Source organism: Symphalangus syndactylus, chromosome 14 (genome assembly GCF_028878055.3).
Source record: "Symphalangus syndactylus isolate Jambi chromosome 14, NHGRI_mSymSyn1-v2.1_pri, whole genome shotgun sequence".
NCBI lineage: Eukaryota > Metazoa > Chordata > Mammalia > Primates > Hylobatidae > Symphalangus > Symphalangus syndactylus.
In genome coordinates this window covers 40670960-40698654 of record NC_072436.2, presented here as the reverse complement: position 1 = coordinate 40698654, position 27695 = coordinate 40670960, and the positions used below count along the sequence as shown (strand labels likewise).

Sequence of the window (27695 nt, the reverse complement as noted above, 5' to 3'; positions counted from 1 at the left end):
AAATAAGATAAACAAGCAGGAACTAATAGAAATTTAATGTTGTTTTAAGATAATACTTAAATATTAAGAAAGCTAAAATTTAAAATGTGTTGACTAGGTTTTTCTACACATTATATTTACATAATGACTAAGGTAAAACCTTTCCACAAATAGTTGCCCATGAGGAAGGAAAACCAACCTACAACAGTCTCTGGGGCTTTCACTGCCTTCTCAGGCCAGCTATCCCCTAGCTGAGCAAATAACTGAAGTGAAGAAGCAAGTGTCCACTCCCCACCCCTCTCCCCTGCCCCCCTTTTGTTACTTGAAGTGTTTCTGAGTAACAAATGCAAAACTAGGTTTGGATGTAAAAGCTAGACGACCATGCCAATTCAGGATTGTGTTTCATCTGAGGAGACCTGGCATAGAAAAAACAAGAATTCTCTCTCATTTACAAGGATACTGTGATGGAAGTCAAAGATCACACATAAATTTATGATCTCTGAGCAAAGGCACAGCTAGCATAAACTCATCTGTAAAATGAGGGGTTTTGACTTGGCCATCTGTCAAGGTCCATTCAGCCTGTCAAGCTAGCGTCAAAGTTCAGATCTTCCACGATGAAAGAACTTGCCCTCTGCTAAGGTGGATGCAGAAAGAAAAGTCCCATTATATTGTGGGACCAACCTTCTGATATAAAAAACTATGTTGGGATTAAAGTAGATCAATAAAGTATAAATATTTATCATAGTTGTAGGGTAAATATTCAAAAGTTTGAAATTTATGTATACTGTAAAACTGGCAAGCTAGTCTTAAACACATAAAGCAAAGATTTTCCCACGGGGAGATAAAATGTGAGAGTAAGCCCAGTGAATTACTTAAGTCCTGAGCGTCCATAATCTGGATCCATGATGCCTCTCTATTACACACTTTTTTCCAGGTCACTTGGACAAGACTATTTCTTGTCTTATGGAGGCTCTGAAACACCTTTTTTTAAAAAAGCATCAAGAAATTATGATTCCGGGGTTTGAAACCCCAATGTTACAGGCAGCGCCTCATTTCTACGGAATATAAAACATTTTGTTTCTTCCACTTCTAACAGTTCATCAAGAGAAGCCACGACTAAATCGTGTTCCTGCAGCATTTCCGGGTAGCGGGACACTGCTCGCTCAATCCTCGACGAACGCCGTACAGGAGTTATAAGTTTCATGTCTTGCACTTCCGGCATCCCATTTATTCTGAGAGACAGCAAAAGATGCATTAAAAACCTTATCATTTAAAAAAATTCTCTTTATTATTTTTTCTTATTCCATAATAAAACAGGGAAGATATTTTAACATAGGGTGATACAAGAGACATGTCTAGAGCAGCTTTCATCTTCAGATGGCTTTTTCCAGGAGTTCGAGACCAGCCTGGGCAACATAGCAACACGCTATCTCTACTAAAAAATATAAAAATTAGCTGGGCATGGTGGCACACGCCTGTAATCCCAGCTACTCAGGAGGGTGAAGTGGGAGGACTGCTTGAGCCCAGAAGGTCAAGGCTGCAGTGAGCTATGATGATGCCACTGTACTCCAGTCTGGGCAACATGGCAAGAACCCAGTCTCAAAAAAAAGGCTTTTCCCTGATTTCCAGAATGTATTGGGTGGTGTCCATCTGTTCTTGGATGGTGTAAGCATAAGGATTTATTGAATGAAGTATGAAGTGTGGTTTTTATTTGAAGTCAAATATTTGGCAGTTGGTGTTCATTTATTCTACAAACTTTCAAAACAGATGGTAAGTTTTAAGGAAATGGGGCCTAATACCAAATTTGGTTGAATTAATGAATTCCAAGATTCTTTCTAGCTTTTTGTTTTTAAAGACAGGGTCTCACTCTGTTGCCCAGGCTAGAGTCCAGTGGTGCAATCACAGCTCACTGCAGCCTCAACCTCCTAGGATCAAGGCATCTGCCTACCTCAGCCTTTCAAGCTGGTGGGAGCATAGACGTATGCCAGCATGCCTGGCTAATTTTTTATTTTTCATAGAGTTGGGGTCTCCCTATGCTGCCCAGGCCACTCTTGAACTCCTAGGCTCAAGCAATCCTCTTGCCTCAGCCTACCAAAGTAACAGGATTACAGGTGTGAGCCACCATGCCCAGCCTTTTCATTTTTTTGAGATGGAGTTTCACTCTTGTTGCCCAGGCTGGAATGCAATGGTGCAATCTCGGCAGACTTGCCTGCTAATTTTCCTTAGGCTAATGTAATTAGTGGTTTTGTGAATTCTAGAGCCATTAAGAGGTAGTTTTTGGATTAACTCTTTTCATCTACTTATGAGCTGACTGTAGTTCATCCACTTATGAACTGAACTGTTTTCATCCTCTTATGAGCTGACTGTAGTGAGAAAATGGTGTGTCTCAGAGAGTTTAGGATTGGAAGAGGTTCAGCTGTGCTTTCCAGGGAACTAAAACACAGAACTGTTGTCTTGGTGCCCTTGTTTGGAATTCTTTCCAGATCATGATCAGAGAAGAGTGGTGCTACACTCACATTTTAGAAAATGACACTGACGCCCTGACACGGCTCCTTAAATTACTATGGATTCTGCCTTAAATTTATACTTGTTAAAAAATAAAACGTTTCTGACTTTATGAGCAGTCTCTGACTAGTACATACTCCACTGCTCTCCATTCTTAGAGGGGTATTCACTGTTCCTTTTCTCCCACAGCTACAGAGTTTGCTCCTGCTTGGGACTTTGTGCCCTGTCTTATCACCCCAACCATACCCAGCTGTGTCAGGACTTGCAGGAAAGGCAGATAGGATCCGCAAGTGCAGGACAAATGAGAGTGAAAAGGTAGGAGAGACCATAGGAGGATGGGGGTGAATGCATTCTAATATCCCTCTTGACTCTGGCAGCACCTTCCTCACTGCAGGTCAGGTCTCATCAGGGAAGCGAAAGGGGGATGGTATGTGCAAAGAAAAGACACAGACCTTCCTGTCAATGGTTCCCACCTCCCCTCATCCTCAGTTCTTTCCTGAATGCCAAAGATGGATTAAGCCACTTGAACCTCATATGAAGGAGAAGTATCTATAAACTGCTGTTACTCTAGATCTGTGAAGGAAAAATTGAGACTTGGACTAGAATTAAGTCTGTGAACACAAAGTCTGCTTTAGAGTTTGCTTACCTAGGGATTGGACCAATCTGTAATTTGATACCAGGATAATCATGCTTTTCTGCCTTGGCTATTCGGGGTGTCGCCGTGACTTGTTTCCTCTCTTTTGGAGAAAGACAAGACTTCACAGATTCCATCTTCTTGGCCAGCTCTTCCACTGATGTTCTACTAGTTTCAGCAACTAAAGAGTCAGAAGTAATCCCTGTGTATGTAAGATCATGAAGGAAAGTAAGATTTACCAATTTGACGCTTCATCTAAAAGTCAATAACATGAAAAATACATACATACAATGATTTCCCAGTGATCTTCATGGGCTCCACATACTGAATAGTGATTGATTTGAAGTCTGACTTATAACTTGTTTTTTCATGTTAAGCTCTGTAGCAATGTCTTGCTACATCAGGCTACCCTCCTGGCCAGCCCCCCACACTGTCGGTAGATTCTTGACACCCTTTCAAGACTCTGAACATATCTCCAGTCTCCTATTCACTCTCAAGAGAGCTCTCTTAGGGACTAATCACTGGCCTTCTACCCTTACACCACACCTTAGATCAATTTTCTTGACTCACTAAGGTTAACTCACACAACCTCCCAATCCCATTCCTCCCCAGGATGACCACATGGTTACTTCCTTGGACAGTGGGTAAAAACTGTCTTGCATTAATAGTTTTCATGGTAGCCCAAACACAATCACCAAAATGAAAGGAAGGAAATCAGACTGTGCCAGGCACACTGTGGCTAGAGGCTGACACCCTAAGTGAGGTCAACAGGGTGCAACAAAGGCATGGATTCCTGTCTTCTTTTTATTCCTTTTAAGAACACTGCCATGTTTTAACCAAATGTCTGAGTTGTAGCCTCATTCTCAAAGAATATACTATTATCTATTTTATGTCCTTCTTACCACATGTAGTGGGTTACTTAGCTACTTGGCTTGATTGTTCCCCAGTTAAATCTACTCTTTTTTTTTTTTGAGATGGAGTTTCGCTCTTGTTGTCCAGGCTGGAGTGCAGTGGCGCAATCTTGATTCACTCCAAACTCCACTTTCTGGGTTCAAGCGATTCTCCTGCCTCAGCCTCCTGAGTATCTGGGATTACAAGCACGCACCACCACAACTGGCTAATTTTTCTATTTTTTTTTTTTTTTTTTTTTTAGTAAAGACAGGGTTTCACCATGTTGGTCAGGCTGGTCTCAAACTCCTGACCTCAGGTGATCCACCTGCCTTGGCCTCCCAAAGTGCTGGGATTACAGGCGTGAGCTACTGTATGCAGCCTAAATCTACTATTAAAGGAAAAAGACTTGTCACCTTTTAAGATAACAAGAATCATCCAATTTATTTTCTAAAGATAGCTTGTTTTTTCTTTCCATTCATATAACAAGTATCGTAAGCAATTATAATGTCACTCGTGTTTGGCACAATATATGTCTCATAGAAGAGTCTTCTAAAGGTTATGACCACTGACAGTAATGGTCAACCAATTGAGATTCCTGAGATAGCTATTTTTAAAGCGTAACACAAATTTAGATGAGTATGTTGTTGGGTTTATTATGATTAAACATGTAACTTCAGGCATTTCTCCTTTTTGCCTCAGTCTCTTCCAGTAAAGAGCCGTTTGTCTTCTGCCATCTAGGATTCCAAGGAAGTGGGACACTCCAGTCTAGGCTGTTTTGGTGGAAACAACCTTTGTTCAGTATTGAGCAGCGTATTTACTTGTAATAATACAAATAAATCAGCTGATGACAATGGCTGAAAGGGCCAGGTCATGGAAACCAAGAAGTGAGAAGCATTTCAGGGGATGATTCTTTTTTTTTTTTTTTTTTTTTTTGAGACGGAGTCTCGCTCTGTCGCCCAGGCTGGAGTACAGTGGCGCAATCTCGGCTCACTGCAAGCTCTGCCTCCCGGGTTCACGCCATTCTCCTGCCTCAGCCTCTCCAAGTAGCTGGGACTACAGGCGCCCGCCACTACGCCCGGCTAATTTTTTTTTTGTATTCTTAGTAGAGACGAGGTTTCACTGTAGTCTCGATCTCCTGACCTCGTGATCCGCCCGCCTCGGCCTCCCAAAGTGCTGGGATTACAAGCGTGAGCCACCGCGCCCGGCCTCAGGGGATGATTCTTTTCTTCTTTTTCCTATATGTCCTGGATGATTTTTACTGGTACAGCTAGAGAAGATGAATTTAAATACAAAAATAATAGTACCTTCTGTGGTTCTGTTTGAGTCTTGCAAGATATTAAGAACAACTTTCCGCAACTCTTGTATTGGCTGGAAGGAAGGAAGAGAACATTCATGGAAAAAATTTGCTAAGGAACTTTAACTTCAAATAAATGTTTTATAATAAAAAATGTTTCCTTTTAAAATCTCTTGTCTAACTATAAATCTTTTGTCTAGCTTGACAGTTTTATAGCTTCATGAGAAAAGTAAAGGAACAGAGAAAATTCTGATTAAGTGTTGGCACACTTGACTTAATGAACAGATGTATTTAAAGTTGTCCATAATGTAATTTGTCTACATCAAATTCTATTTTCCTATTGATTTGTATAATACTGTCAAATATGTATTCCTACGTAATGATTCTGGCCCGATGATGTAAAGCTAGCTACACAGAAAATGCATTTTATATATAGATACATAGATTTATTTTCTTGAGACAAGAGTCTCACTCTGTCCCAGGCTGGAGTGCAGTGGCGCGATCTCGGCTCATTGCAAGCTCTGCCTCCCAGGTTCATGCCATTCTCCTGCCTCAGCCTCCCGAGTAGCTGGGACTACAGGCGCCCACCACCATGCCCAGCTAATTTTTTGTATTTTTAGTAGAGACAGAGTTTTACCGTGTTAGCCAGGATGGTCTCGATCTCCTGACATCGTAATTCGCCCGCCTCGGCCTCCCAAAGTGCTGGGATTACACGAGTGAGCCACTGCACCTGGCCCCAAATACAATGTTTTTTGAGATGGAGTCTCTGTCACCCCAGCTGGAGTGCAGTGGTGCGTTATCAGCTCACCACAAACTCCACTTCCAGGGTTCAAGTGATTCTCCTGCCTCAGCCTCCCGAATAGCTGGGATTACAGGCATGTGCCACCCCATCTGGGTAATTTTTCTATTTTTAGTAGAGACAGGGTTTTGCTATGTTGGCCAGGCTAGTCTCAAACTCCTGACCTCAAGTGATCTGCCTGCCTCAGCCTCCCAAAGTGCTGAGATTACAGGGGTAAGCCACTGTGCCCGGCCCAGATACAATCTTTGTAGGCATTTTGGGTAATTTTCTCCAGCTTTTCCTGTCTTTCTTCTTTTATTTGTTAACATACTTAGAAAAAAAAAAAAAACCTTTATGGAAAAGTAATTTTCTGATAAAATTATCTGAGATAGGCTTTATTTTTCAAGTATGTAAACCATGCCATGAAGCAGAAGCTGCACTTTCCCACAAGAACATTATAGTTGGAGGTTTGTCTTCCTTACCTGAAACTCTGTATCAAACAAACTGACAATAAAGCATAAAAGCAAAGCTTTCCGTACATTTTTTCAAAATCCAAAATAGAATTATGATTTCAGCTAAATGAATGGGAATAAATGTATAGAATATATTACAAAGAGTGAATTCTATAAAACATTCATCAAGCATATTTTACGTTTGTATAGCCTTCTGGTTAATGATGGTGGATTAAATATATGTTTATTTCTAATCTCTTGAAAATCGACTGAAAGGATAATAAAGGGATTAAAAAGAGGCAAAAACCACAAAACATAGGAGAGAAGAAATGGCAATAAGGTTTTGGACGCTGCAGTGCAGAAGGAAGAGAGGTAAACGATTTGATCTACTTGAGAGAGTCGAATCCCAAGCTGGCAGTGTGGCTGAGAAACAACCTGACAGAAAGGCTAAGGAATGGGTGGTAGGGCCCAAATTAGGAGGACTCTTTAGCATCTGTTCAAGAAGCAGTCAGACCTCCAAATCCACCCTGCACCCTTAAACTCTATGCAGCCTAGTAACTGTGTCTGACTCCCTTCATCCTAACAGAAAACTGGGGATGTATTCTCCAAGTCTCTGAGGGATATCATGCAAGATTAGGATAGGGTGCTTTCTGACAAAAGGAGATAAGCAAAAGTTTCTATGTTGAGGGTTGAGACTCCCTGCTCTCTTCTCTCCCACAGCACTGGCAGCCCGGTGTCTAGCTCCCAAGAAGGAGATTGGAACAGATTTCTCCAGAGAACTTGACCAGCTTAAGAGGAAAGACCTAAAGATACTGATATTGAGGGTTTTCTAACTAATCAATTCAGCCAGATCACCCTGTGGTGAAGCCCCATCCATGCGTCTCGGGCTTTAAATAAGCTTTCTCAGACCCACCTCTTATATGTGCAAACAGCCCAGTTTCACCAGCATCTGTGTAAAGCCTTTAAAGAATAATAGAGAACAAAACAAAAAGAACAAACAAACAATAACAAGAGAGAAAGAAATGAAAAACACTGGAGAAGAAACAGACAATGTAGGAAGAAGAAAACTAGTATAGGTACTAAAAAACAAGGGATCCACCCAACTTAAGAAGGATGTAAAGCGAATCTAAAGGTGATGGTAAAGAGATCCCAGAAAGACAGCTGGTGAAGATGGCAGTAAAAAGTAACTTGGTCAGTCTGGAATAAGCCAGAAGGGTCTAGGAGAAAGGTCTCTATCTAAGAAAAAGAAATCAATAGAATATCTGATGTTTTCAAAGTATTGAGGAACTTAGACAATTAGAGAGTGAATTAATTATATAATAAATACTCAGAAAACTAGGAAAGGCAAAACAAGACAATAACTCCAGGAAAAGTAGAAAGTTGTGCTTGAAAGGCAAAGTAATCATAGTATTCATAGTATATACTACATGGCTCAACATATTCATATATATATTTTTTTTTTTGAGATGGGAGTCTTGCTCTGTTGCCCAGACTGGAGTGCAGTGGCCAATCTCGGCTCACAGCAAGCTCCACCTCCCAGGTTCATGCCATTCTCCTGCCTCAGCCTCCCGAGTAGCTGGGACTACAGGTGCCTGCCACCACGCCTGGCTAACTTTTTTGTATTTTTTAGTAGAGATGGAGTTTCACCATGTTAGCCAAGATGGTCTCGATCTCCCGACCTTGTGATCCACCTGCCTCGGCCTCCCAAAGTGCTGGGATTACAGGCCTGAAACACCGTGCCCAGCGCATATATTTCTTATATATTCATAACAATGTGAATGCTAAATAGTGACCAGAATTTCCATGACTCTAATGAAAGTATAAGGAATGGCAAAGGTCTATAAGGATGGTAAATAGGGGTGTGTATTTGTGTGTGCTGGGGATCCGTGTATTTATGTGTGAAAGAGGGCTAAATCTTCACTCTGCATAGCTGGAAGTCCATAAATCATATCTAAAACTGAAAAATCAAGAAACAGAAACACGTTTTCTGAAACTACAGAGGTTAATATAAAAATAATCAGTTTGCTCTGGGAAGGGGAAAATGGGAGGGAAGGAAGGCAGAGGCCTTATTGAACGAAACTTATCAAACTACTTGACTGCTTAAACTATGTGCATGTACAATTCTGATTTTGAACCATCATGGAAAAAGGTACCACACAGAATATGGAGCATGACATGGAAAATGACATTTTAATGAAAAGCATTATAAAACTATTTGATGGACGGGCGCAGTGGCTCACGCCTGTAATCCCAGCACTTTGGGAGGCCGAGACGGGCGGATCACGAGGTCAGGAGATCGAGACCACCCTGGCTAACACGATGAAACCCCGTCTCTACTAAAAATACAAAAAAAATTAGCCGGGCATGGTTGCGGGTACCTGTAGTCCCAGCTACTTGGGAGGCTGAGGCAGGAGAATGGCGTGAACCCAGGAGGCGGAGCTTGCAGTGAGCCGACATCCCGCTACTGCACTCCAGCCTGGGCAACAGAGTGAGACTCCATCTCAAAAAAAAAAAAAAAAACTATTTGATGCAGTTTTTGTAAATAATAATTATATAGTGTTTTTTTCCCCAAATTTTAGAATTAAAAGTTATTTCATGCAATGGCTCTTAATTCTTGATTTAAGGATGTTGATGTATTGGGTTTAATATATTTTTAAGTTCTTTATGATAAGGTATGACTTTATAAGTGCTGGATATTGATGTTGCAAACTTCTAACCATTGTATTACAAACAGCAACAGAGAACTCACACGAAAGAGAATTTTAAGAAGTTACCCACCCAAGACAGATACTCACTGTTGCCCCATTTTTAATGGCCTCTTCATATAGCCCAATAACATCAAAGGTGCCTTTACTTGCCAACAACTTTGCTTTGCAGATCCAGAATTTAGCAAATTTTTCAGCTTCAGGAATGCTGGACAATATGTTAAGTATTTCATCAGAAGGTACACCCTGAAATAAACCAAAATATCCAGAGGTAATTATTACCATTTCACTGTTAGTCTCACATCTCCTAATATTTATTACAGCAGGTAGGCAGAAATTGGTTTGATCACTAATATTTTTGAACTTTTAAAAAAATTTCAATTTTACTGAGGTACAATGTACATGTAATAAAATGCACCTGTTTTTTTTTTTTTTTTTTTTTTTTTTCTTGACACAGAGTCTCGCTCTGTCGCCCAGGCTGGAGTGCAGTGGCGCAATCTCGGCTCACTGCAAGCTCCGCCTCCCGGGTTCACGCCATTCTCCTGCCTCAGCCTCTCCGAGTAGCTGGGACTACAGGCGCCCGCCACCACGCCCGGCTAATTTTTTGTATTTTTTAGTAGAGACGAGGTTTCACCGCGGTCTCGATCTCCTGACCTCGTGATCCGCCCGCCTCGGCCTCCCAAAGTGCTGGGATTACAAGCGTGAGCCACCGCGCCCGGCCAATGCACCTGTTTTAATTATCCATTTTAATGATTTCAGATTAATAATTATCATTTTTTTTTTTGAGATGGAGTCTTGCTCTGTCGTCCAGGCTGGAGTGCAATGGCGCGATCTCGGCTCACTGCAACCTCCACCTCCCAGGTTCAAGCGAGTCTCCTGCCTCAGCCTCCCGAGTAGCTGGGACTACAGGCACATGCCACCACATGCTCGGCTAATTTTTTGTATTTTTAGTAGAGATGGGGTTGCACCGTGTTAGCCAGGATGGTCTTGATCTCCTGACCTCATGATCCGCCCACCTCAGCCTCTTAAACTGCTGGGATTATAGGCATGAGCCACCCTGGCCTAATTTTTCCTTTTTTTTTTTTTTTGAGACAAGGTCTCACTCTGTTGCCCAGGCTGGAGTGCAGTGGTACGATCACAACTCGCTGCAACCTCTACCTCCTGGGATCAAGCAATCCTCCCACCTTAGCCTCTCGAGTAGCTGAGACCACAGGCATGAGCCACTGCCTGGCTTCCTCATCATTAAATTTTAAGAGCTATATGAGACCAAATAGAAAATGTTTATCATAGCTGAAGGTAAGAAATATGTTCATTTTTACATGGTACAAAAACAAAACAAATCCTAGAGTAAACATTTACATATTCATAATATTCCATATTTATAATAACGAGAACACTGAGTAGTGATGAGAATTTCTATAGGACTAATAGCAGTGTAAAGAATGACACAGGCATGCGAAGGTCATATGGGTATATATGTGTAAGTGTCAGGGATTTATGCAGGTGTTTATGAAAGAGGGTTAAATCCCACAAAAAGATACTTTGAAATGGATTCACTGGTTTGGTTGCCTTCTGGCTTGTGCCACAAGCAGGACAATGACATGGACCCAGAGGAATGGGGAGCACTACCATGCCCAGAAATCCAGGTACTGGCACACTCAGCCAAGCAGCACCTTCTACTGCTAGCAATGGGGGAAGACGCAAAGTCAAGTTCACAATTGAGAATCACTAACATTTGAGAAAACCAACACTACATGAAAGAGGCATAAAACTCAACAAACAAGAATGGACACTGGAGCAAAGAGGAATACTTTTAAGAGTATCACAGTCAATATCTTCAGAGTGATAAGAGAGAGTATTGCTATCCTAAACCTAGAATGGGCTGTTATGAAAAATAACCAATAGAAGGGCAGAACAACTGCATGGACAGTGCTGAAGAATACATCTGTGAGTTGAAAATTCAGCTGTGAAATCCTCCTAGAAACCAGTGTAATAAAACAATGAAGTGAACAGTATGAAAACAACATTTAGAGTTCTGAAGGATATATCCATTACTCAATAATTCCAATATCCATCTAAGAGAGTTTCTAGAAGGAAAAAAGTTAAACACACAAAGTGGTTGTAGAAGAATTTCAAGAAACAAACAAACAGTTGTTCAGGTTGAAAAGGCTCTCAGTTAAGCAGGATGAATGGGAGAAAAAAATATAATAGAAAACCAAAGATAAAAAGAAAATCATACAAGCTTCCAGAGAGGGGGAAGAAAAGGATTACCTATAGAGGAATGAGAATCAGACTGATGTAAGATATTAACAAATCAACAACTCCAGATGCAAGAAAGAAAATGAAGCAGTCACTTAAATTTTTCCAGGGAAAACAAGCTGAAATTAAGAAATTTCCCCCAGCCAAACTATGATTCCAGCATGAAGGCAAAATAACAAGTTTCATGAGAATACAGACCCAAAGGGTTTGCAATTCAAAAATAATAAAGTCACTAGTGAGTAAACTTTAGAATTCACATGAAAGACTTGAAATAAAAGTAACTGCAGGCCAGGCGCAGTAGGTGGTTCACACCTGTAATCCCAGCACTTTGGGAAGCTGAGGCAGAGGACTGCTTGAGGCTAGGAGTTCGAGACCAGCCTGGGCAACACAGTGAGACCCTGTGTCTACAAAAAAATGTAAACTATAATGGGTATAGTGGTGTGTACCTGTAGTCCTAGCTACTCAGGAGGCTGAGGTGGAGGATCACTTGGGTCCACCCAGGAGTTCAAAGTTGCAGTGAGCTATGATGGCATCACTGCACTCCAATCTAGGCAAAAGAGTGAAACCCTGTCTCTTAAAAAAAAACAAAAAAACAAAAAAAGGAACTGCAAGAAGAATATGATATATATTCTGCAAATCATGTTTGAGCTTACATCTACCACTTTATTTTCATTTCAGTGTATTATTTTCTTTATGAAATAAAACTAGATCAAACACAGAAATGAGGAAAAAATAATTCATGTAAGCTGAATTACAAAATAAAATGGCAGGCATAAGTTTAAACATACAAGTAATCATAATAAATGTGTACGAAATTTGCTTTTTAAAAGCAGAGAGTTTCAAATTTGTTTAAAGAATTTAACTGTGTGCATTTATATGAGATATACCTAAAATAAGTCAGCCCATGAAGGTTTAAAGTAAAGGGATGGAAAAAGAGCTACCAGACATATTCTAACAACAAAAAGCAGGTGTGGCAAGATTAATCAGACAAAAGAAATCAAAGCAAGTCATGAATCTTTCTGTACCTAACAACATAACTTTAAAAAATAGAAAGTAAAAATTGACAGACATGAAGAGAAATTGTCAATGACTAATCACAGTGCCAGTGAGAGACTTTGGCATATTTCTTTCAGAAAGCAATAGATCAAATAAACAAAATAGGATATACATTATTTTCAAACACTTTTGGAACATTTACCAAGAATGATCAGATATTAAGGTCACAAAGAAAACTTCAACAAAAGCCATCAAGTAGAGTACACATAGGCCACATTCACCAACTACAATGCAATATAACTAGAAATTAACAGCAGAAAAAAAATCTCCAAATCTGGAAATTAAAAGATACTCTTCTAAGATATTTTTTGGGTTAAAGAACTCAAAATGGGAATCTCAAGCTATTTAGAAACGAACAATGAGAAGATATGTCAGTTATAAAGCTTTTGTGTATCAGCCCCAAACCCCATCCTCTGCTTTGTGATGCTGGGGATGAAACTCTGTAAAACACTTTCTGCTGGGCAGCAACTCCCTGCTCAGCTCTGCCAGCAGGGGGCACGAGAGGGCGGCTGCAGGGATGGAGAAGGAAGACGCTTCTTCCTATTTGCTTTCATCACCCCAGCAATGGTCCCTCACCCTGGCAGCAACAGTTGGTTCTAGCATCATTTTTTTCCCCTCAGAGCCCACCTCCCTGTGCAGCTTCAGAGCAGGAGCACCAAATGGATAGCATCTTTTCCTCAAAATCTGAGCCCCAGCCCTGCAGGGCCTCTCCTCCATCATCTGCTGGGTAGTATGCCTTCCTTACAGTTGGAGTCCCATTTCTACCAGGGTTTGTCTCTCCTGCTTCTTGGTTCTGATACCCTAACCTCCCTTTGTTCCCCTAGACCCAGTGGGTACAAGCTGCTTCCTGCAATTATCACCACGTTACCTCAGGTTCCTTTGTGCTGTCAGCCCTGTGTGTAGCACCCACACCCCTTCTGATCCCTTCAGCATCTTGTGCACACAGGCTTACCATGTGCTTTCACAGCCAGCATCTGTGCCCCCTTGTATGTGCCCAGAGAGTGAGAAGTGCCTGACAATTCCTGTCTGCCCGAGGCAGCCATGAATAAATGACCGTGGAAGCTTTAACACTGTAGCTCCCTTGCCTCTGATCAGGATGACTCTGAGAGATGTGACGGACACTGTCTCCAGAGCTCTCCTGTGGGGCTGTGCCAGAGTCACCGTCCATGGATTCGCTTTTCTGATCCTACAACTTCACTCCCCTCCCAGTTTTCCCTGGAGTGTCTTCCTAATAAACTACTTTCACAGGGATTCTCCTCTTAGGGTACACTTCTAGAGAACCCACATAAGATACTGTGTAACCAATTACATTCTTTCTGCAGTTTGTTTTTCAGACTTGATCCTGACTGATAAAGAGTATTACTTAGTCAAATCTGAGGGATATGACCAAAGTAAAATTCAGAGGCAAATCTGCTATAGCATTGAACATATTTATAAAAAAAAAAAGACTCACTTTTAAATGATCTAAGGTTTCAATTAAAAAGCTAGGAAAAGAGTAATAAATATAAAAATAGATGCAGACATTGATGCAAGAAAAAAAAATCAATAAAACCTGAGGTCTTTTAAAAAGATTAATGAGAAAAAATCTTCGGCAAGTCTAATTTTTAAAAAGTCACAAAATTACTACAGTTGACTCAAGATATATGAACTCTAAATAGAGCAATGACCCCATAACAAATTGAGAGGATATATACAAAATTATCCTCCAAAGAAACATGGTCCAGATGATTTTTATGGGCAAGATTTTACCAAACCTTCAAAAAATAAAAATAATTCTCATGTCATACAAACTATTTTCAGTGTATAAGGCGAAAAGGAAAATACTCAACTCATCTGCGTAAGTCAGCATAACATTGGTACTAGGAAAACACAAGAAAAGACAACCAAAGTACATAAAAATGTGAATAAAAGAATTGCAACTCACAAAAATATAATACTTCATTTCTCTACATACCTATACTTTACGGACATGCATGAAAACAGAAAGAGTGACTGGCAATGGTGGTCACCTCCAGAGAGACGTTTGGGATGTCTAAGTATGTATGTTTGTAGAGGGAGAGAGGTGATCATTTATCTGCATTGCTTGAAATGATTTTAATAATAAAAAGGTACTCATTTTTTAAATAATACAACAACAAAAAAAGAGGATAAGAAAAAGAACTCAAGTTTAATTCCACAAGGAGAAATAGTTAATATTTAACTGGATGTTGTGAAAATGTTGCCTGGAGTAGACTTAAACTGAACTTTTCCTTTTTTTTGCTGATGTTCAACATTACCAGCCAAAGGACCGAATGAGCTTTGCTTTAGGCAAGGATCTTAGTACAGAAGTTTATTCCATCATTTTTTATTAATATATTTTTCCTTCAGGAAAAATTTCTCCTAAGGATCATACTCTTTGCCTACCATCTGTTTTATCCTTATCTGCAGAATCCAAGATAAAATTTAAATACTATTTGTAGCTACCCAGAGTATTTAGAATACTCCAACTTTACATATAAACTTGCCTTCTGACCTCCGTTTCAATGTTAAATGTGTACTCTTCAGAACCTGATACCCAAAGAAGGCAAAGTTCCTTTTGGAGCCAGTTTGTTTGGATTAGTTTTCCAACTTCTTTGTGCCTCAGTTTTGTTTGTAAAGTGGTCATAGTAACAGTGGTTATGATAATTATGTGAGATAATCTTAGCTAAGTGCTTATAAAAGCACAGATACACAAAAGCCACTGTTTATGGGCATGTCATTATTATTATTACTCTATATTTACAAGAGTAGCTAAATTTCTACTTAAATGAAGGCTATCTCTCCTATATTATATTTAAGAAAAATATTTAAAAATTATAAGACTTTGGGCCAAAGCTGGAGGAGCTTATCTTCTTCACTTACCCCTTCAATGAGGTTCAGACATTCTGTCAGAGTGTTGTTAATTTTACTGGACAGTTCGAGTTGTGCTTTCTTTTCTTCCTCTTCTTTTTCAATGCTCTTCCAGAACGAAATATTCATTTCCTTTATTACTTTTCTTTTTGTTTTAAGTTCCATAGGGGGCCGTTTATAGGTTTTTCCCTTAGATTTCTGCCATTCTTCTAGTTGTTTCCTGAAATTCAATTAAAGGGAGAGTGGTTTTATTTATTTATTTTTAAACATAGTCAAGCTGCTAAAGTATATGGTATGTATAGATAGAGTATAATTAAATACTTTCAACTACAGACAAAAATCAGGAGAATGGAATTAAAAAACAATTTACAAATGGGTAATGGCAGCATTGGGTTGCGCCTACCCACGAGAAGGCAGACACCAACATTCTAAGATCACACGTGGCCAACACTTCAGACTTCAAATAGAATTCGTGATTATTCATTATTTTTCTCCGAAAGTTTTCACTTCACTATATGCTACTTGACACTTGCTTTCCTAAGACATCCCTCTATTTTTGAGATGACTAACTCAGCACTTCATTTCTCTCACCCATAAGCTGTCACTCAACTCAAACCCACCAAGCCTGCATTCTACTCTCAATAAGGTCTTGGTGTGTAAACTGACCCACTTCACCTAGTTCCTTAGCCCTCTCTTGACCAGACATGACTCTTTCATAAGCTAGATCTATAAAGTCAGGGCTCTTAAGTAGCTGGTCTCTGATAGTGCCAAGTGTCCCCCACTGTTCACATTTTCCACTCCAGCTTCTAACAGGTGATAGACTGCCTTTTGGGGGTAGGGGCACCAAGATATGTAGACCTCATGTTTGGATGTAGGCACTCTGGTTTCTTTAAATTACAACTACATATTAATAATGACTTCCAAGTGTACATTTCAGTCCAGATATCTCCCTGGATCCCCAAACTTTGTAAAACCCACCACCTAGTTGATATCTTTTGATGTCTGACAGGCATTTCAACTTTAATACTGTCCCAAACACAGTTATTGATTTTCATCTCTGCATCTGTTCCAAATTTTTCTTACTTTGGTAAATAGCACCCTAGGCTGTGTCACTGCCAAGAACTTTCCACAGCTCTCGGAATAAAATTCAAAATATTTTCCAAGGCTGAAAGGCACAGTGTAATCTGGCTCCTGCCTACCTCTCCAACCTCGTATCACACTAGTCTCCCTGTCACTCATCCCTTCCAGGAGCTCAGGTATCCTTGAAGTTTCTTTTTTTTTTTGAGACACAGTTTTGCTCTGTTGCCCAGGCTGGAGTGAAGTGGCATGATCTCAGGTCACTGCAACCTCCACCTCCTGGGTTCAAGTGATTCTTGTGCCTCAGCCTCCCAAGTAGCTGCAGTGACAGGTGCGTGCCACTACACCCGGCTAATTTTTGCATTTTTAGTAGAGATGGGGTTTCACAATGTTGGCTGAGCTGGTCTCAAACTCCTGACCTCAAGTGATCTGACCACCTCGGCCTCCCAAGGTGCTGAGATTACAGGCGTGAGCCATTGCACCCTGCCTCCTCGAAGTTTCTTGATCCAGACTCATTCCTGCCTTAAGATCTTGTGTCTTCAGTCCTCCACTCAAACGACACCTCCATGAAGAAGCAATTACCTGTAATTATCGTGTCTTATTTAGTCAATGTGTTGGTTTTCTGTCTCCTCCACTAGAGTGTAAGCTGTATGAAGGCAGAAACCTTGGCAGTCCAGTTCCCAGCACAGTGCCTAGTACACATAGGTATTTAATAACACACAGTAAAATTCACCTTTTAGTGTGCAATTCTGAGTTTTGACAGATGCATGAAGTCATGTAAGCCTGACTATTATCAAGCTATAAGATGGTTGCAACACCATCAATAATTCCCTCATGCTCCTTGGTAGTCAGTCTCACCCCTAACCCCCAGCTCCTGGCAATCACTGATCTGTTTTTTGTCTTTATAGTTTTGTTTTTTCCAGAATGCCAATAACTAATTTTTGAATGAATGAATGCTATTAACTCTCATTTCTGATTCCAGAGCAAAATCCACGCAATATTTATTATTTCAGCCCCAAATACTGCCCCCTCACCTTCACTCCAACCACCTACTTGATGATACAAGGTGAGACATCTGCCATGTGCTTCCTCCATATTCCTAGCATTTTTCCTATCTCCTTAGCCTTCCTTCTAATCATAAACGAAGAGGGAATTTTCCCTTTCTAAAGGCAACTTACTTGTAGGACCTCAATGCCATAATTTTGTTTCTCTAGTACTTTCTATATACACCAAACAATTAGCTCCAGAAAGGTAAAGACTGACTGTGTGCTCATCACTGTGTCTCCTAGCGCCTGGCACACTGCAGGTGCTGAAGAAACACCTACAGAATGAGTGAATGAATCCCTCCCTCTAGACTCCTCCTCTTTTGTAGTCAAACATGTTCAACATGCAACACAGTCTTATGACCAATCCTCTGTTGTCTGAACCTAGACTGTGAGCTCCAGGGCTGGGACCCTGACTTCCTTATTCACCAACTCAAGGTCTCTGCACTCACTTCTCCTTCTGCTCAGGATTGTTCTTCTTCTTGTCACCAGTCTTTTGTGAGACTTAGGTCTCAGCTCAGATGTTGCTGTTGAAAGTACCTCTACTGATCCTTCTATCTGAAGTAGCCATTCCAGCCCTACTCTCTTGATCATAGCACCCTGAATTAAGTTGTTTACTTACTGTCTCTTCAGGAGGGCAAGGAGCTTGGTGGTGGTGTTCAGGGCTGTACCAAGCTGTACCTTGCTTCACCCTGCTACACTTTTTGGCAACAATCTAATTTTACATGCTCCCTTCACTCTTGTCAGAAATTTCTTTATTTTCTACTTGAAGCAGGTATACATATTTGCTTCTCCTGGGAGGCTCACCCACATCATGAGACTATATTTGGTCCTGGGTAGAAAGTGTACAAAATCCACTGGCTCAGTTTTAATCAATGTATGTTAATATTAACTAACCTGAGACCTTGATTTCCATGCCTGGCTAATTTTGTATTTTTAGTAAAAACAGGGTTTCTCTGTGTTGGTCAGGTTGGTCTCGAACTCCCGACCTCAGGTGATCCGCTCACCTCAGCCTCCCAAAGTGCTGGGACTATAGGCATGAGCCAGTGTGCCCGGCCTGAGATCTTGATTTCTACCGTCTGAACTCTGTATTTGAACTGACTGCTCCTGCTTGAGCTTACTTGCCAAAACTTGGCCCACTCAGACTCATGAAGTTTCTGGTTCTTCCCTGGTAACTTTTCTGAACGTAACCACTGGTTTGCTTGACAAGAGATTATCATCTTCTCACCTCCTAGCTATGTGAACTCACTTATCTGTTCTACTGCTGTTCAGTCTAGCACAGCACTTATTGAACAAGTGTCTACATCTGCACCCCCTACTTCTTACTCATCCATTGTTTCAATTTCTTAAAAAGAAAAAAAAAAGCTATTTTAAGCATATGATTACAGAAAATGATTTATAACATATGTGTGTATCACCTAGCCCTGTCAAGTCTTAATATTTGTTATATTTGCTTCCAATCTTTTTTCAGACTGTAGTTAAAAATTACTTAGGAGCCATTATTTATGGCCTATTTCCTGACCTAGTCTTCTTGATGATCAATTTGCCTAATCATCTTAAGTTGCAAAAGCTTAGAATTAAAGCAAAGTACCTTCGATCCTCTGCTGTTGCCTTCTTTTTAATATTTGGGTTTGTTTGGGTCCCATTTACGGTTGTGACATCAGCTTGAGTTTTGGGAGCTGTCTTATTCAGAAAATGGTTCTGGGGAACAGCCTTTTTCAACTTGGAGTCCAAAGTCTGTGCTTTTTGCTGAAAGCCATTATTGTTATGTTTATTACCACTGGTTCCATTTGGTCTTATGCTAGGGGTGCTTGGAATGGCTGAATCAAATCTGCCAACTGTCAAATTAGGCCTCTGGCTTATGGCTTTTGATTTTTGCAGTACATATGATGTCTGAGGTATACAAAGTTGGTTGGACTTCTGATCTTGTTTGATTTTTGGATGTCTGTTGTTATATTCACCCTGAAGCAAACTGGGGTATGTTCTGGGTTTGGTGTGCTTCACTCTCTGTTCAGTAACAGGGTATGACCGTATCTTAGTTTCATTTGGTCTTTCATATTTACCCCTATTAACCTTTATATCTTTGATGTTCTTGACCACTGGTTTCTTTGATGACTGAACTTTACTAAGGGTCTGAATAAAGTGAGAGGGAACCGTCCTTGAGTGTTTTACTCCTGGTCTTGCAAGATCTGCTCCTCTAGAGAGTTGCTGTGATTTTACTGGGAAAGTCCTGCTTTGTGTTTCTCCAACAAATTGTTTATTAACTCTATCTTTCAGAACAGCACTATTAACTGAACTTTTGCCCAAGGCTTGTTTAGGAACTAAACTGTTCTTGGTTTGATTATAAGAGTCAGTCTTTGGCTTACTTCTGGTACATAATTTAGGATCTGGCTTCCTCTCAGGTTCTGTTAAGATATCGAGCAAGTTCTCTTTGTTTGTTTCTTTTAGAAAGTTATCCAAAGATTTGTTTTCAACATGGGTATTATTCATAGAGTCTATACATTTAGCATTTTCTTGATCTGTTAACTGCTGCTTTGTAGTTTTCAATTGCTCTATATTAAGTGACCCCACGGGTTTTCTTGACAGTTCTCCTGTTATGGACGATCCAGCTTCACGCTGTTGAAAACTCTTGCTAGAAGGCTTAGAGTATGGGTTAGAAGAAACACATTCTGAAGTCAGCCTTTTGCCCAGAAGTTTTGGTGGCTCCAACTTTGGCTTCTGGGACCCTGTAGTATTAGGTGGTCTGGGCTGGAGTTTAATGCTGATGGACCTTTTAGGTTTGACAGGCAAAACAACATGGTTGGTAACATCATTTTTGGGTCTAATAGTCTGAAAAAACAAAGAAAATACATATTAAAAAATTCTTAACGTATCTTATTGTTTTTAAAATAATAACTGTGTTTAACACATGCTAAAAAAATCATTTTTAGAATTTCATCTAAGAAAGTTGAATCCTCAGAAAGTAAAGAAAGACTCACTAATAGGTAGTTTTTGTGTTGTTTTTTTTTTGAGACAGGATCTTGCTGTCACCCAGTCTGGTGTGCAGTGATGCAATCTTGGCTCATTGCAACCTCTGCCTCCTCGGTTGAAGCAATTCTCCCACCTCAGCCTCGCAAGTGGCTGGACTACAGGCGCATGTCACCACACCTGGCTACTTTTTTGTATTTTTTGTAAAGATGGGGTTTCACCATGTTGGCCAGGTTGGTCTTGAAGTCCTGACCTCAAGAGATCCACCCGCCTTGGCCTCCCAAAGTGCTAACAGGCATGAGCCACCGCACCTGTCCTAATAGGTAGTTTTTACAACTTGAGTTCCTATCAGAAATATATTAGAATCTTTTAGCTTGACAGAATTAAGCAGAGATGCAGTGAATATGCGAAACTTGCTCTTTCAAAAATGAATTTGCCTCAAACAGTAGTTGTTGAATGCCTATTATATCCTAAGTGCCCTCCAAAGGACCCTGAAAAAATACACACATAATGAACTTAAGTTAGGGTACCTCCCAACAAATCTCTCCTAGTACTTTGTAGAGCCACACTATATGTTTTTTAAACCACTGCCTTTGTAAACATCGCAGTATCACTCAAGAACCTCTATCTCATCCCTGGAGATTGGTGACAAGGAGACAGGTGGCAGATGATGTGAGGCCTGAGATATGCTGCCACAGCTCTCAATAAACATGTAACATCTTAATAGTCATATTTGCAAAATCAGCCAGGACAGGGTTTTAAGGTTAGAGTCTATGTTAATAATAAACAAATGTTTAGTCATGTGATTTAAGTTTGGATAAGAAAGGTAGGACTAGATTACAGAGAATTTTGAAAACTAGGGAAGGGAGTTTAGAATTCATATGGTAAGTAATTGGGCAAGCCACTATGAATTCCTGAGCATCTCTCATGAGAGCAATTACTCAGAAAGGAGAATTTCACAGAGATTTATGGAATATGTTTCCAGGGTAAGATATGGGAATGCTAGAGTTACCACTCTATTTTTGATTTGACAAATATTGTGAAGAATCACTACATAAACTTGGCGAGTATGTAAAGGATGCCTAACCAGAACCATTTGGCATTAAGGGCAAAGAGATGTCTACTCTGGATGATAGTGGTGTGTGTGGTGTTGTTAGGAGTGAAACAGGGGAGTTGGGAGTGGGAGGCAGAGAGATGGATGGTATACCCACAATGGCTATATCCGGATTAATCTTTGGGCACCAACATGTATATACACCTCGGATCTCTCCATCATTGCTTACTGAAGAGGTGGAGGGATATTGGCATGAAAGCTTCCAAATGTGTGTTTTTTTAGTTGCTTTCTTATATATTAAAAACAAATTGATATAATCCACAAACCATAAAATTCACCATTTTAGTAAGTGCACAATTCCATGGATTTTAGTATAGTCACACTATTATACAGCAGTCACCACTGTCTAATTCCAGAACATATTCATCACCCTAGAAAGAAACTTGGTTTACTTGTTGGCAGTCACTTCCCATTTTCTGCTCCCTGAAGTTCTTGGCAACCGCTAGTCTACTTTCTGTCTCTATATGTCTATAGATGTGCCTATTTTAGATGTGTCATATAAATGGAATCATGTAATATGTGGCCTTTTCTGTCTGGCTTCTTTCACTTAGCATAATGTTTTCAAGATTTACCCATGTTGTAGCATGTATCAGTACTTCATTACTTTTTAAAATGAACTTTTTTACAGCAGGTTTAGATTCACAGCAAAATTAATAATAGTAAAAGTATCTATTATCTAGGAAGGATGCCATATATCCCGGTTTTCACAAGATAGTTTTGATTTATGCCTGTTGGTCAAAGAGTACGGCTTTTTACTCTCAAAAGTGTCCTGGTTTGGACATTAAAGCACATGGCCAACTTCCTCACAGGGTTGTTCTGAGTGAGGTAATGTATATAAAGTGTCTGGGTGTTAGTTGTTGTCATGTATTGAAAGTGTTATATAAATTGTCAGGCATTATATAACCGTAATGATGACTATTATTTACATTGTGCTTTTAGTTTCTCCTAAATTCTGTAATTCCCTTCCTGAGTTCACTTTTTACTTTTACAACTATGTAAAGCAGATAAGGTAGGTATCATCCTCATTTACGAGTTGATGTACTGAATTCAGTATTGTCAACTTCCAGAGAACCCTCTGGGAACTCTGAATGAGGGCCCTTTCCAGTAGATTTTTCCTTAAGACTCGCATACTATACTGGTTCAATCTGCATAAAGTAAAACTGTAACCCAGTGCTTCCCAAACGTTGAATCATTGTTCATAAATTTTGCCTTATATACATTTTGCTATCCTTCACAATGTCTAATGATGTCATGTATACATACAACATACATATGTCTATATATGCATATGCATATGACTGAAATATGACTGAAGTGATTTGGTGAATGAATCATTAAAACTTATTAAAATTCTCACCAATGAGAATGTTTCACTTCAGGAAGCACTACTTTAGTTACATTTCAGAACACAGATAAAAACTATGTTTTAAAAACTAAAGGTGAGATTTTTATTGCAGGTGAATAATCTGTGCCTCTTTCAGAGGGCTAATTTCTTCCATTTAAACTTTAAGTTAAGGATCCTTTACCATTCTATCTAATGTAGCTAAATTAAATTGATTAGGAAGCATATACTTGTTAAGTGGCTTGGAAGGTTCAATGCAAATGTTCTCTTTTAATGACTACTGAGCTATTTAACTGCATGGCAGCATACCAAAGTGGTTAAGATCACAGGCTCTCAGCTTTGTCACTTAATAGCTATGCGACCTATTTAACCTTTCTGTGACTTAGTTTGCTCATCTGTAAAGTGGGGCTACTAATAGTAGCCTCATAAGATCGTGAGGACTCAGTGAGGTAATGCAAGTCATAAAGTATCAGGCGCACAGTAAGTATTCAATAAATGTTAGCTGTCAAGAGGACTAAAGTTCACTTGAGGCTTTTCTTGGTTAATAAAACTAAACTACAGTATGTCACACTTTTCAAAAAATGATTGTCTCTTATTAAACCAAACTGTTTTTATATCTGTAAGAAATATCTTTCAAATACATGTTCTTTAGGTTGCTAACATCTTTATTATTTTTATTACTAATCATACTTATGAACGCATATTTTTAAAAAGACTAATTTCTACTTACAGATTTAGAAGGTGGTGGACTCTGGCAATTATTCTTGGATTTTAGATAAGGCCTATAAAAGACAAATTAAAATTAATCCTCAGCACAGAAGGATTCTAAGCTAAGCTTGGGAAGTACAGTGATTAAAAATTATGAATAGAATTTTAAATAATTAGAATTTCTGTAATGGCAAAATAATTCAAAATTATATTCAATAAAGTCTCCTTATCATCATTTCTTTAGTTCTGTATCCTCCCCCTTGGAGACCACCAACTACTCCTACTCTTTTTTTTTTGCCTTGTGATCCTTACAGAGACTGTCTATACATAAATGTAGCATTCTCACAATATTAATGAGATATATGTGTTTCCTTCATATTTATATAGTCTTACTCATCCAAACATCATTCCTGGAGCACTGCAACGTGCCAGACACCGAAGACACAATGCCAAATAAAACCATTAACTGCTTCTTTAAAAAATTTCTGGCCGGGCATAGTGGCTCACGCCTGTAATCCCAGCACTTTGGGAGGCCAAGGCAGGCGGATCATGAGATCAGGAAATAGAGACCATCCTGGCTAACACAATGAAACCCCATCTCTACTAAAAATACAAAAAAATTAGCTGGGCATGGTGGCACATAACTGTTGTCCCAGCTACTCGGGAGGCTAAGGCAGGAAAATGGCGCGAACCCGGGAGGCAGAGCTTGCAGTGAGCCGAGATTGCGTCACTGCACTCCAGACTGGGCGACAGAGCGAGACTCCGTCTCAAAAAAAAAAAAAAAAAAAAAAAATTTCCTTGTTTTAAGTCTCTTCAAATACTATCTTTTCTAACTTTCAGGGGGGAAAAGAGATATTAAAAAAAAAAAAAAAACAAGACACACATGAAATATAGCTAGTGAGATAGGAAATGCAGAAAAAGGAAAGAAAAACAGAGGCGAATTTACAAAGAATCAATCTGCATGGACCAAAAACAATTGCTAGACTAACAAGGACTTTGATTATGACTTGTTTGATGTTTGTCTCTCCCATCTACAGCATAAGCCCTGGAAGGGCAGGAATATCTGTCTTGTTAAGCACCATTATCTCCAGCATCAGAAGTGACTGAGACGTTACAGGTACTAAATAAATATTTGTTGAATAAGTGAATTAGGTTCATTTAATCAAGGAAATAGAGGTGAGTAAACACCCAAGATAAAATAAAGGGTGAAAGCTAACTTTGTAAAAATTAATTTTCAAATAAATATTTAGTAACTCAAATGGGGAAAAAATTAATTAACGCTAAGAAAGGACAAATAACACGACAAAGATGGTAAGAATCTACAAAGGATAAAAATGAAGTGGTCATGTTCTGTCCACCTCAACAGTAAATGCTAAGAGAATGACCCAAGAGCACCACTAGGCTGGAGGGTATCACTCTGCTATGGAGGATTGATTGTAACTGGCTCTCCTGCCTTAGCAAGAAATGCCAGAACCATGGTCATGTAAGTTGTTGACCAAAAATTGCCTTCATGAGAATCAACTTCCCCAAGAAAAAAAAAAGCAGAAACAGGCAAAGCTTCCAGCATGGTAGGTAATACTGACCCTTCCCTCCTTCCTTTGGAGGTTCGCACAGAACAATGCATAAAGCTTTGCCAATGGACTAAGCACTGCCCAGGGGTTTTTGTCATGCCTGGACTGAAATGCTCTTTTTGTGTTATCATAGAATCCCAATGCAGTCTGAGTAGACTCTAAGCAAAAGGGACATGTTTCAAAAAGGCTTTAAATTGCTAGTACAAAGAAGGCAACAAAACTTGCATAACTGTGGACAGATAACTCACTTGGTGTTTTGGCTCTTCAGTTTTCCCTTGGCTGCAAGGTACTCCTGAAGCTTTCTCTGCCGCTCTTCTGCAACACAGGCAAGCAAACGACATAACTTTAGTTCAAGATTTTAACCAGTTCCTTAATATTCTAAAAGATGACACTTTTCTCTATTGATTTTGGCTTTGCAACATAATGTTATAAAATCCCTAGTCCTATAAATGTGCCTTCAAGTTAACATCAACATCAACAATATCATTTATATGCTAGGCCTACACTAAGTTCTTTAAACTTACTACTTTTTTTTTTTTCTTTTGAGACAGGGTCTTCCTGTCACTGAGGTTGGAGTGCAGTGGCACAACCACAGCTCACTGTTGACTTGATGTCCCAGGTTCTAGCAATCCTCACACCTCAGTCTCCTGAGTAGCTGGGAATACAGGCGTGTACCACCACGCTGGATAATTTAAAAAATTTTTTTTGTAGAGACAGGATCTCACTATGTTGCCACGGGTGGTCTCAAATTCCTGAGCTCAAGTGATCCTCCTGCTTTGGCCTCCCAAAGTGCTAGGATTACAGGCGTGAGTCAAAGCACTCGGCCTAAATTTACGTTATTTCTTTCAATCCACAAAACAATCCAATGAGTTTTTGCAATCCGAAATTCAGAGAGGGTAAATGTCACGCCCAAAGTTACTAGTTAATATGTGGCAATTCCAGGACTTGAAAACAGGCTTTTCTAAGCCTGGAGCTCACAGCCACTGTTCTCAGCTACAACAGTCTGTTTTGAAAAATTTCTGTTACTGGCCCACCTGAGCTGGTGAGCCAGGCCTGGTCTTATGTCTTTTGTTTTTTTACAGGGATGATTATTTTTACCCACAAACCCTTATGTGGCTTCCTTTGTTGGTACTAAGGATAAAATATGCCTGGTCTGCTCACGGCAGACACCTATACTATGGTGACTTTCTACGCAAGCCATTTGTGAGGGGATGACAAGTCAATAATTTCTGCCTTCAAGAACTTTCAAACTAGTAGTGGAGATAAACACAGCAATAATTACAGTATAAGGTAAAATCTAAGGGCCATAAGAGAGGAAAAGAAGTATGGGAGTTCAGAGGTGGGGCATAAACGAGGGGAGTAGGTGGCTGGAAAAGGTTACAATAATGATGTGAAGGAAGACAAAAAGACGACAGGGGTGCCAAACGACTCTTAACCTCATCTGAACGGAGTTGCCCTGTTTTGCTCTCTGATGCTCATGTATCCTTAGAGACAGCTTGGCAGGCAATGTAGAGCGTAGGGGCTGACATAGGGGGTTGGAGTCCCACCTCCGTGACTTCTAGCAAATTAGCAAACTTTGCTGCTGCTGAGCCTATAAGGCGGACAGAAACGCCCATCTTTAAAGCTTGTTATGTAAAGTGCCTAGGACCTCGTAGGCATCAACAGGAATAATGGATAAAACGAAACAACGGTGCGTATCTTGGAGAAAGTGGCATCTGAGCAGGAGTATTTTGAAAAGTAGGAAAGGGCTCCAAGCACATCTAAGAGATTAGGGAACGCAGAAGCCTTAGCCGTGGGTGCAGATTTAACCAATCAACTTCTAACCACCGCAGGCTGAGAGGTGTGGAGTGAGAGCTCCGCCAGAGGCAGGAGACCCGGGCTTCAGCCAGACCCCGCCTCCTGGCACAGAGGACCACGCCCGGCTCTGCCTGGAGCCAAATGTGGATAAAAACAGCGCGCTGCTTCCTACTGCTGGTGAAAGCCCGAGCAAGGGGCCTCAGTTTCTTTATCCAGAACGTGGTGACAATGACATCTCTTTGCAAGGCTGCTGCAGGGCTTTCTGGAAATACGCCCGTGAGGTAGCTGGGCCTGCGCACAGCCTCCGCCGCCCAGGGCCCAGACGTCTACCTGGGGGCCGTGGCCGGGGGTCCCGTCTGCGCTCCCGGGATGGAAAACGCCCGGGGGAAACTTAGGCAGGCGAGCGGACGGGCACTTTCCGCGGGAAGAACTCACTCGGTGGCCTCCTACTTCCCCGGCAGTGTTCCAACGCCTGAGAATAACGGGAACTCATTCGCGGTCATACTCACCGACAGCTGCAGCGGCGGTAGGCCCAGTCCCCACCATGACTCTTCAGTTACAGTTTTTCTTCAAACGCCGCGCCTATAGCCAAGACCGGCGTGCCGCGCGTCCGCGCGTCCTCATTGGCTCCTGCGGGTTTGAAACTCGCTAGCCG

General features: G+C 40.4%; 1 protein-coding gene across 1 annotated transcript; it reads right to left on the bottom strand.

Annotated features, from left to right (window-relative positions):
- Window positions 1-16: 16 nt before the first annotated feature.
- Window positions 17-27695, bottom strand: CKAP2L (cytoskeleton associated protein 2 like). Its single transcript, XM_055241641.2, has 9 exons — window positions 27550-27695; window positions 25492-25558; window positions 23695-23746; window positions 19133-20370; window positions 15434-15641; window positions 9329-9484; window positions 5314-5377; window positions 3131-3320; window positions 17-1211 (listed from the first exon to the last, which is right to left on the bottom strand). The coding sequence occupies exons 1-9, from the start codon at window positions 27584-27586 to the stop codon at window positions 986-988; spliced, it is 2238 nt and encodes a 745-aa protein (XP_055097616.1). The 5' UTR covers window positions 27587-27695; the 3' UTR covers window positions 17-985.

Bases quoted from the DNA above. Each gene is read 5' to 3' on its own strand.
- CKAP2L (XM_055241641.2), bottom strand. From the start codon at position 27,586: ATGGTGGGGACTGGGCCTACCGCCGCTGCAGCTGTCG. The intron at 20,371-23,694 runs GTAAGTAGAAAT...TTGTTTTTTCAG, and splicing joins GTCCACCACCTTCTAAATCT to ACTATTAGACCCAAAAATGA. The intron at 1,212-3,130 runs GTAAGCAAACTC...GCTGTCTCTCAG, and splicing joins CAGATTGGTCCAATCCCTAG to AATAAATGGGATGCCGGAAG.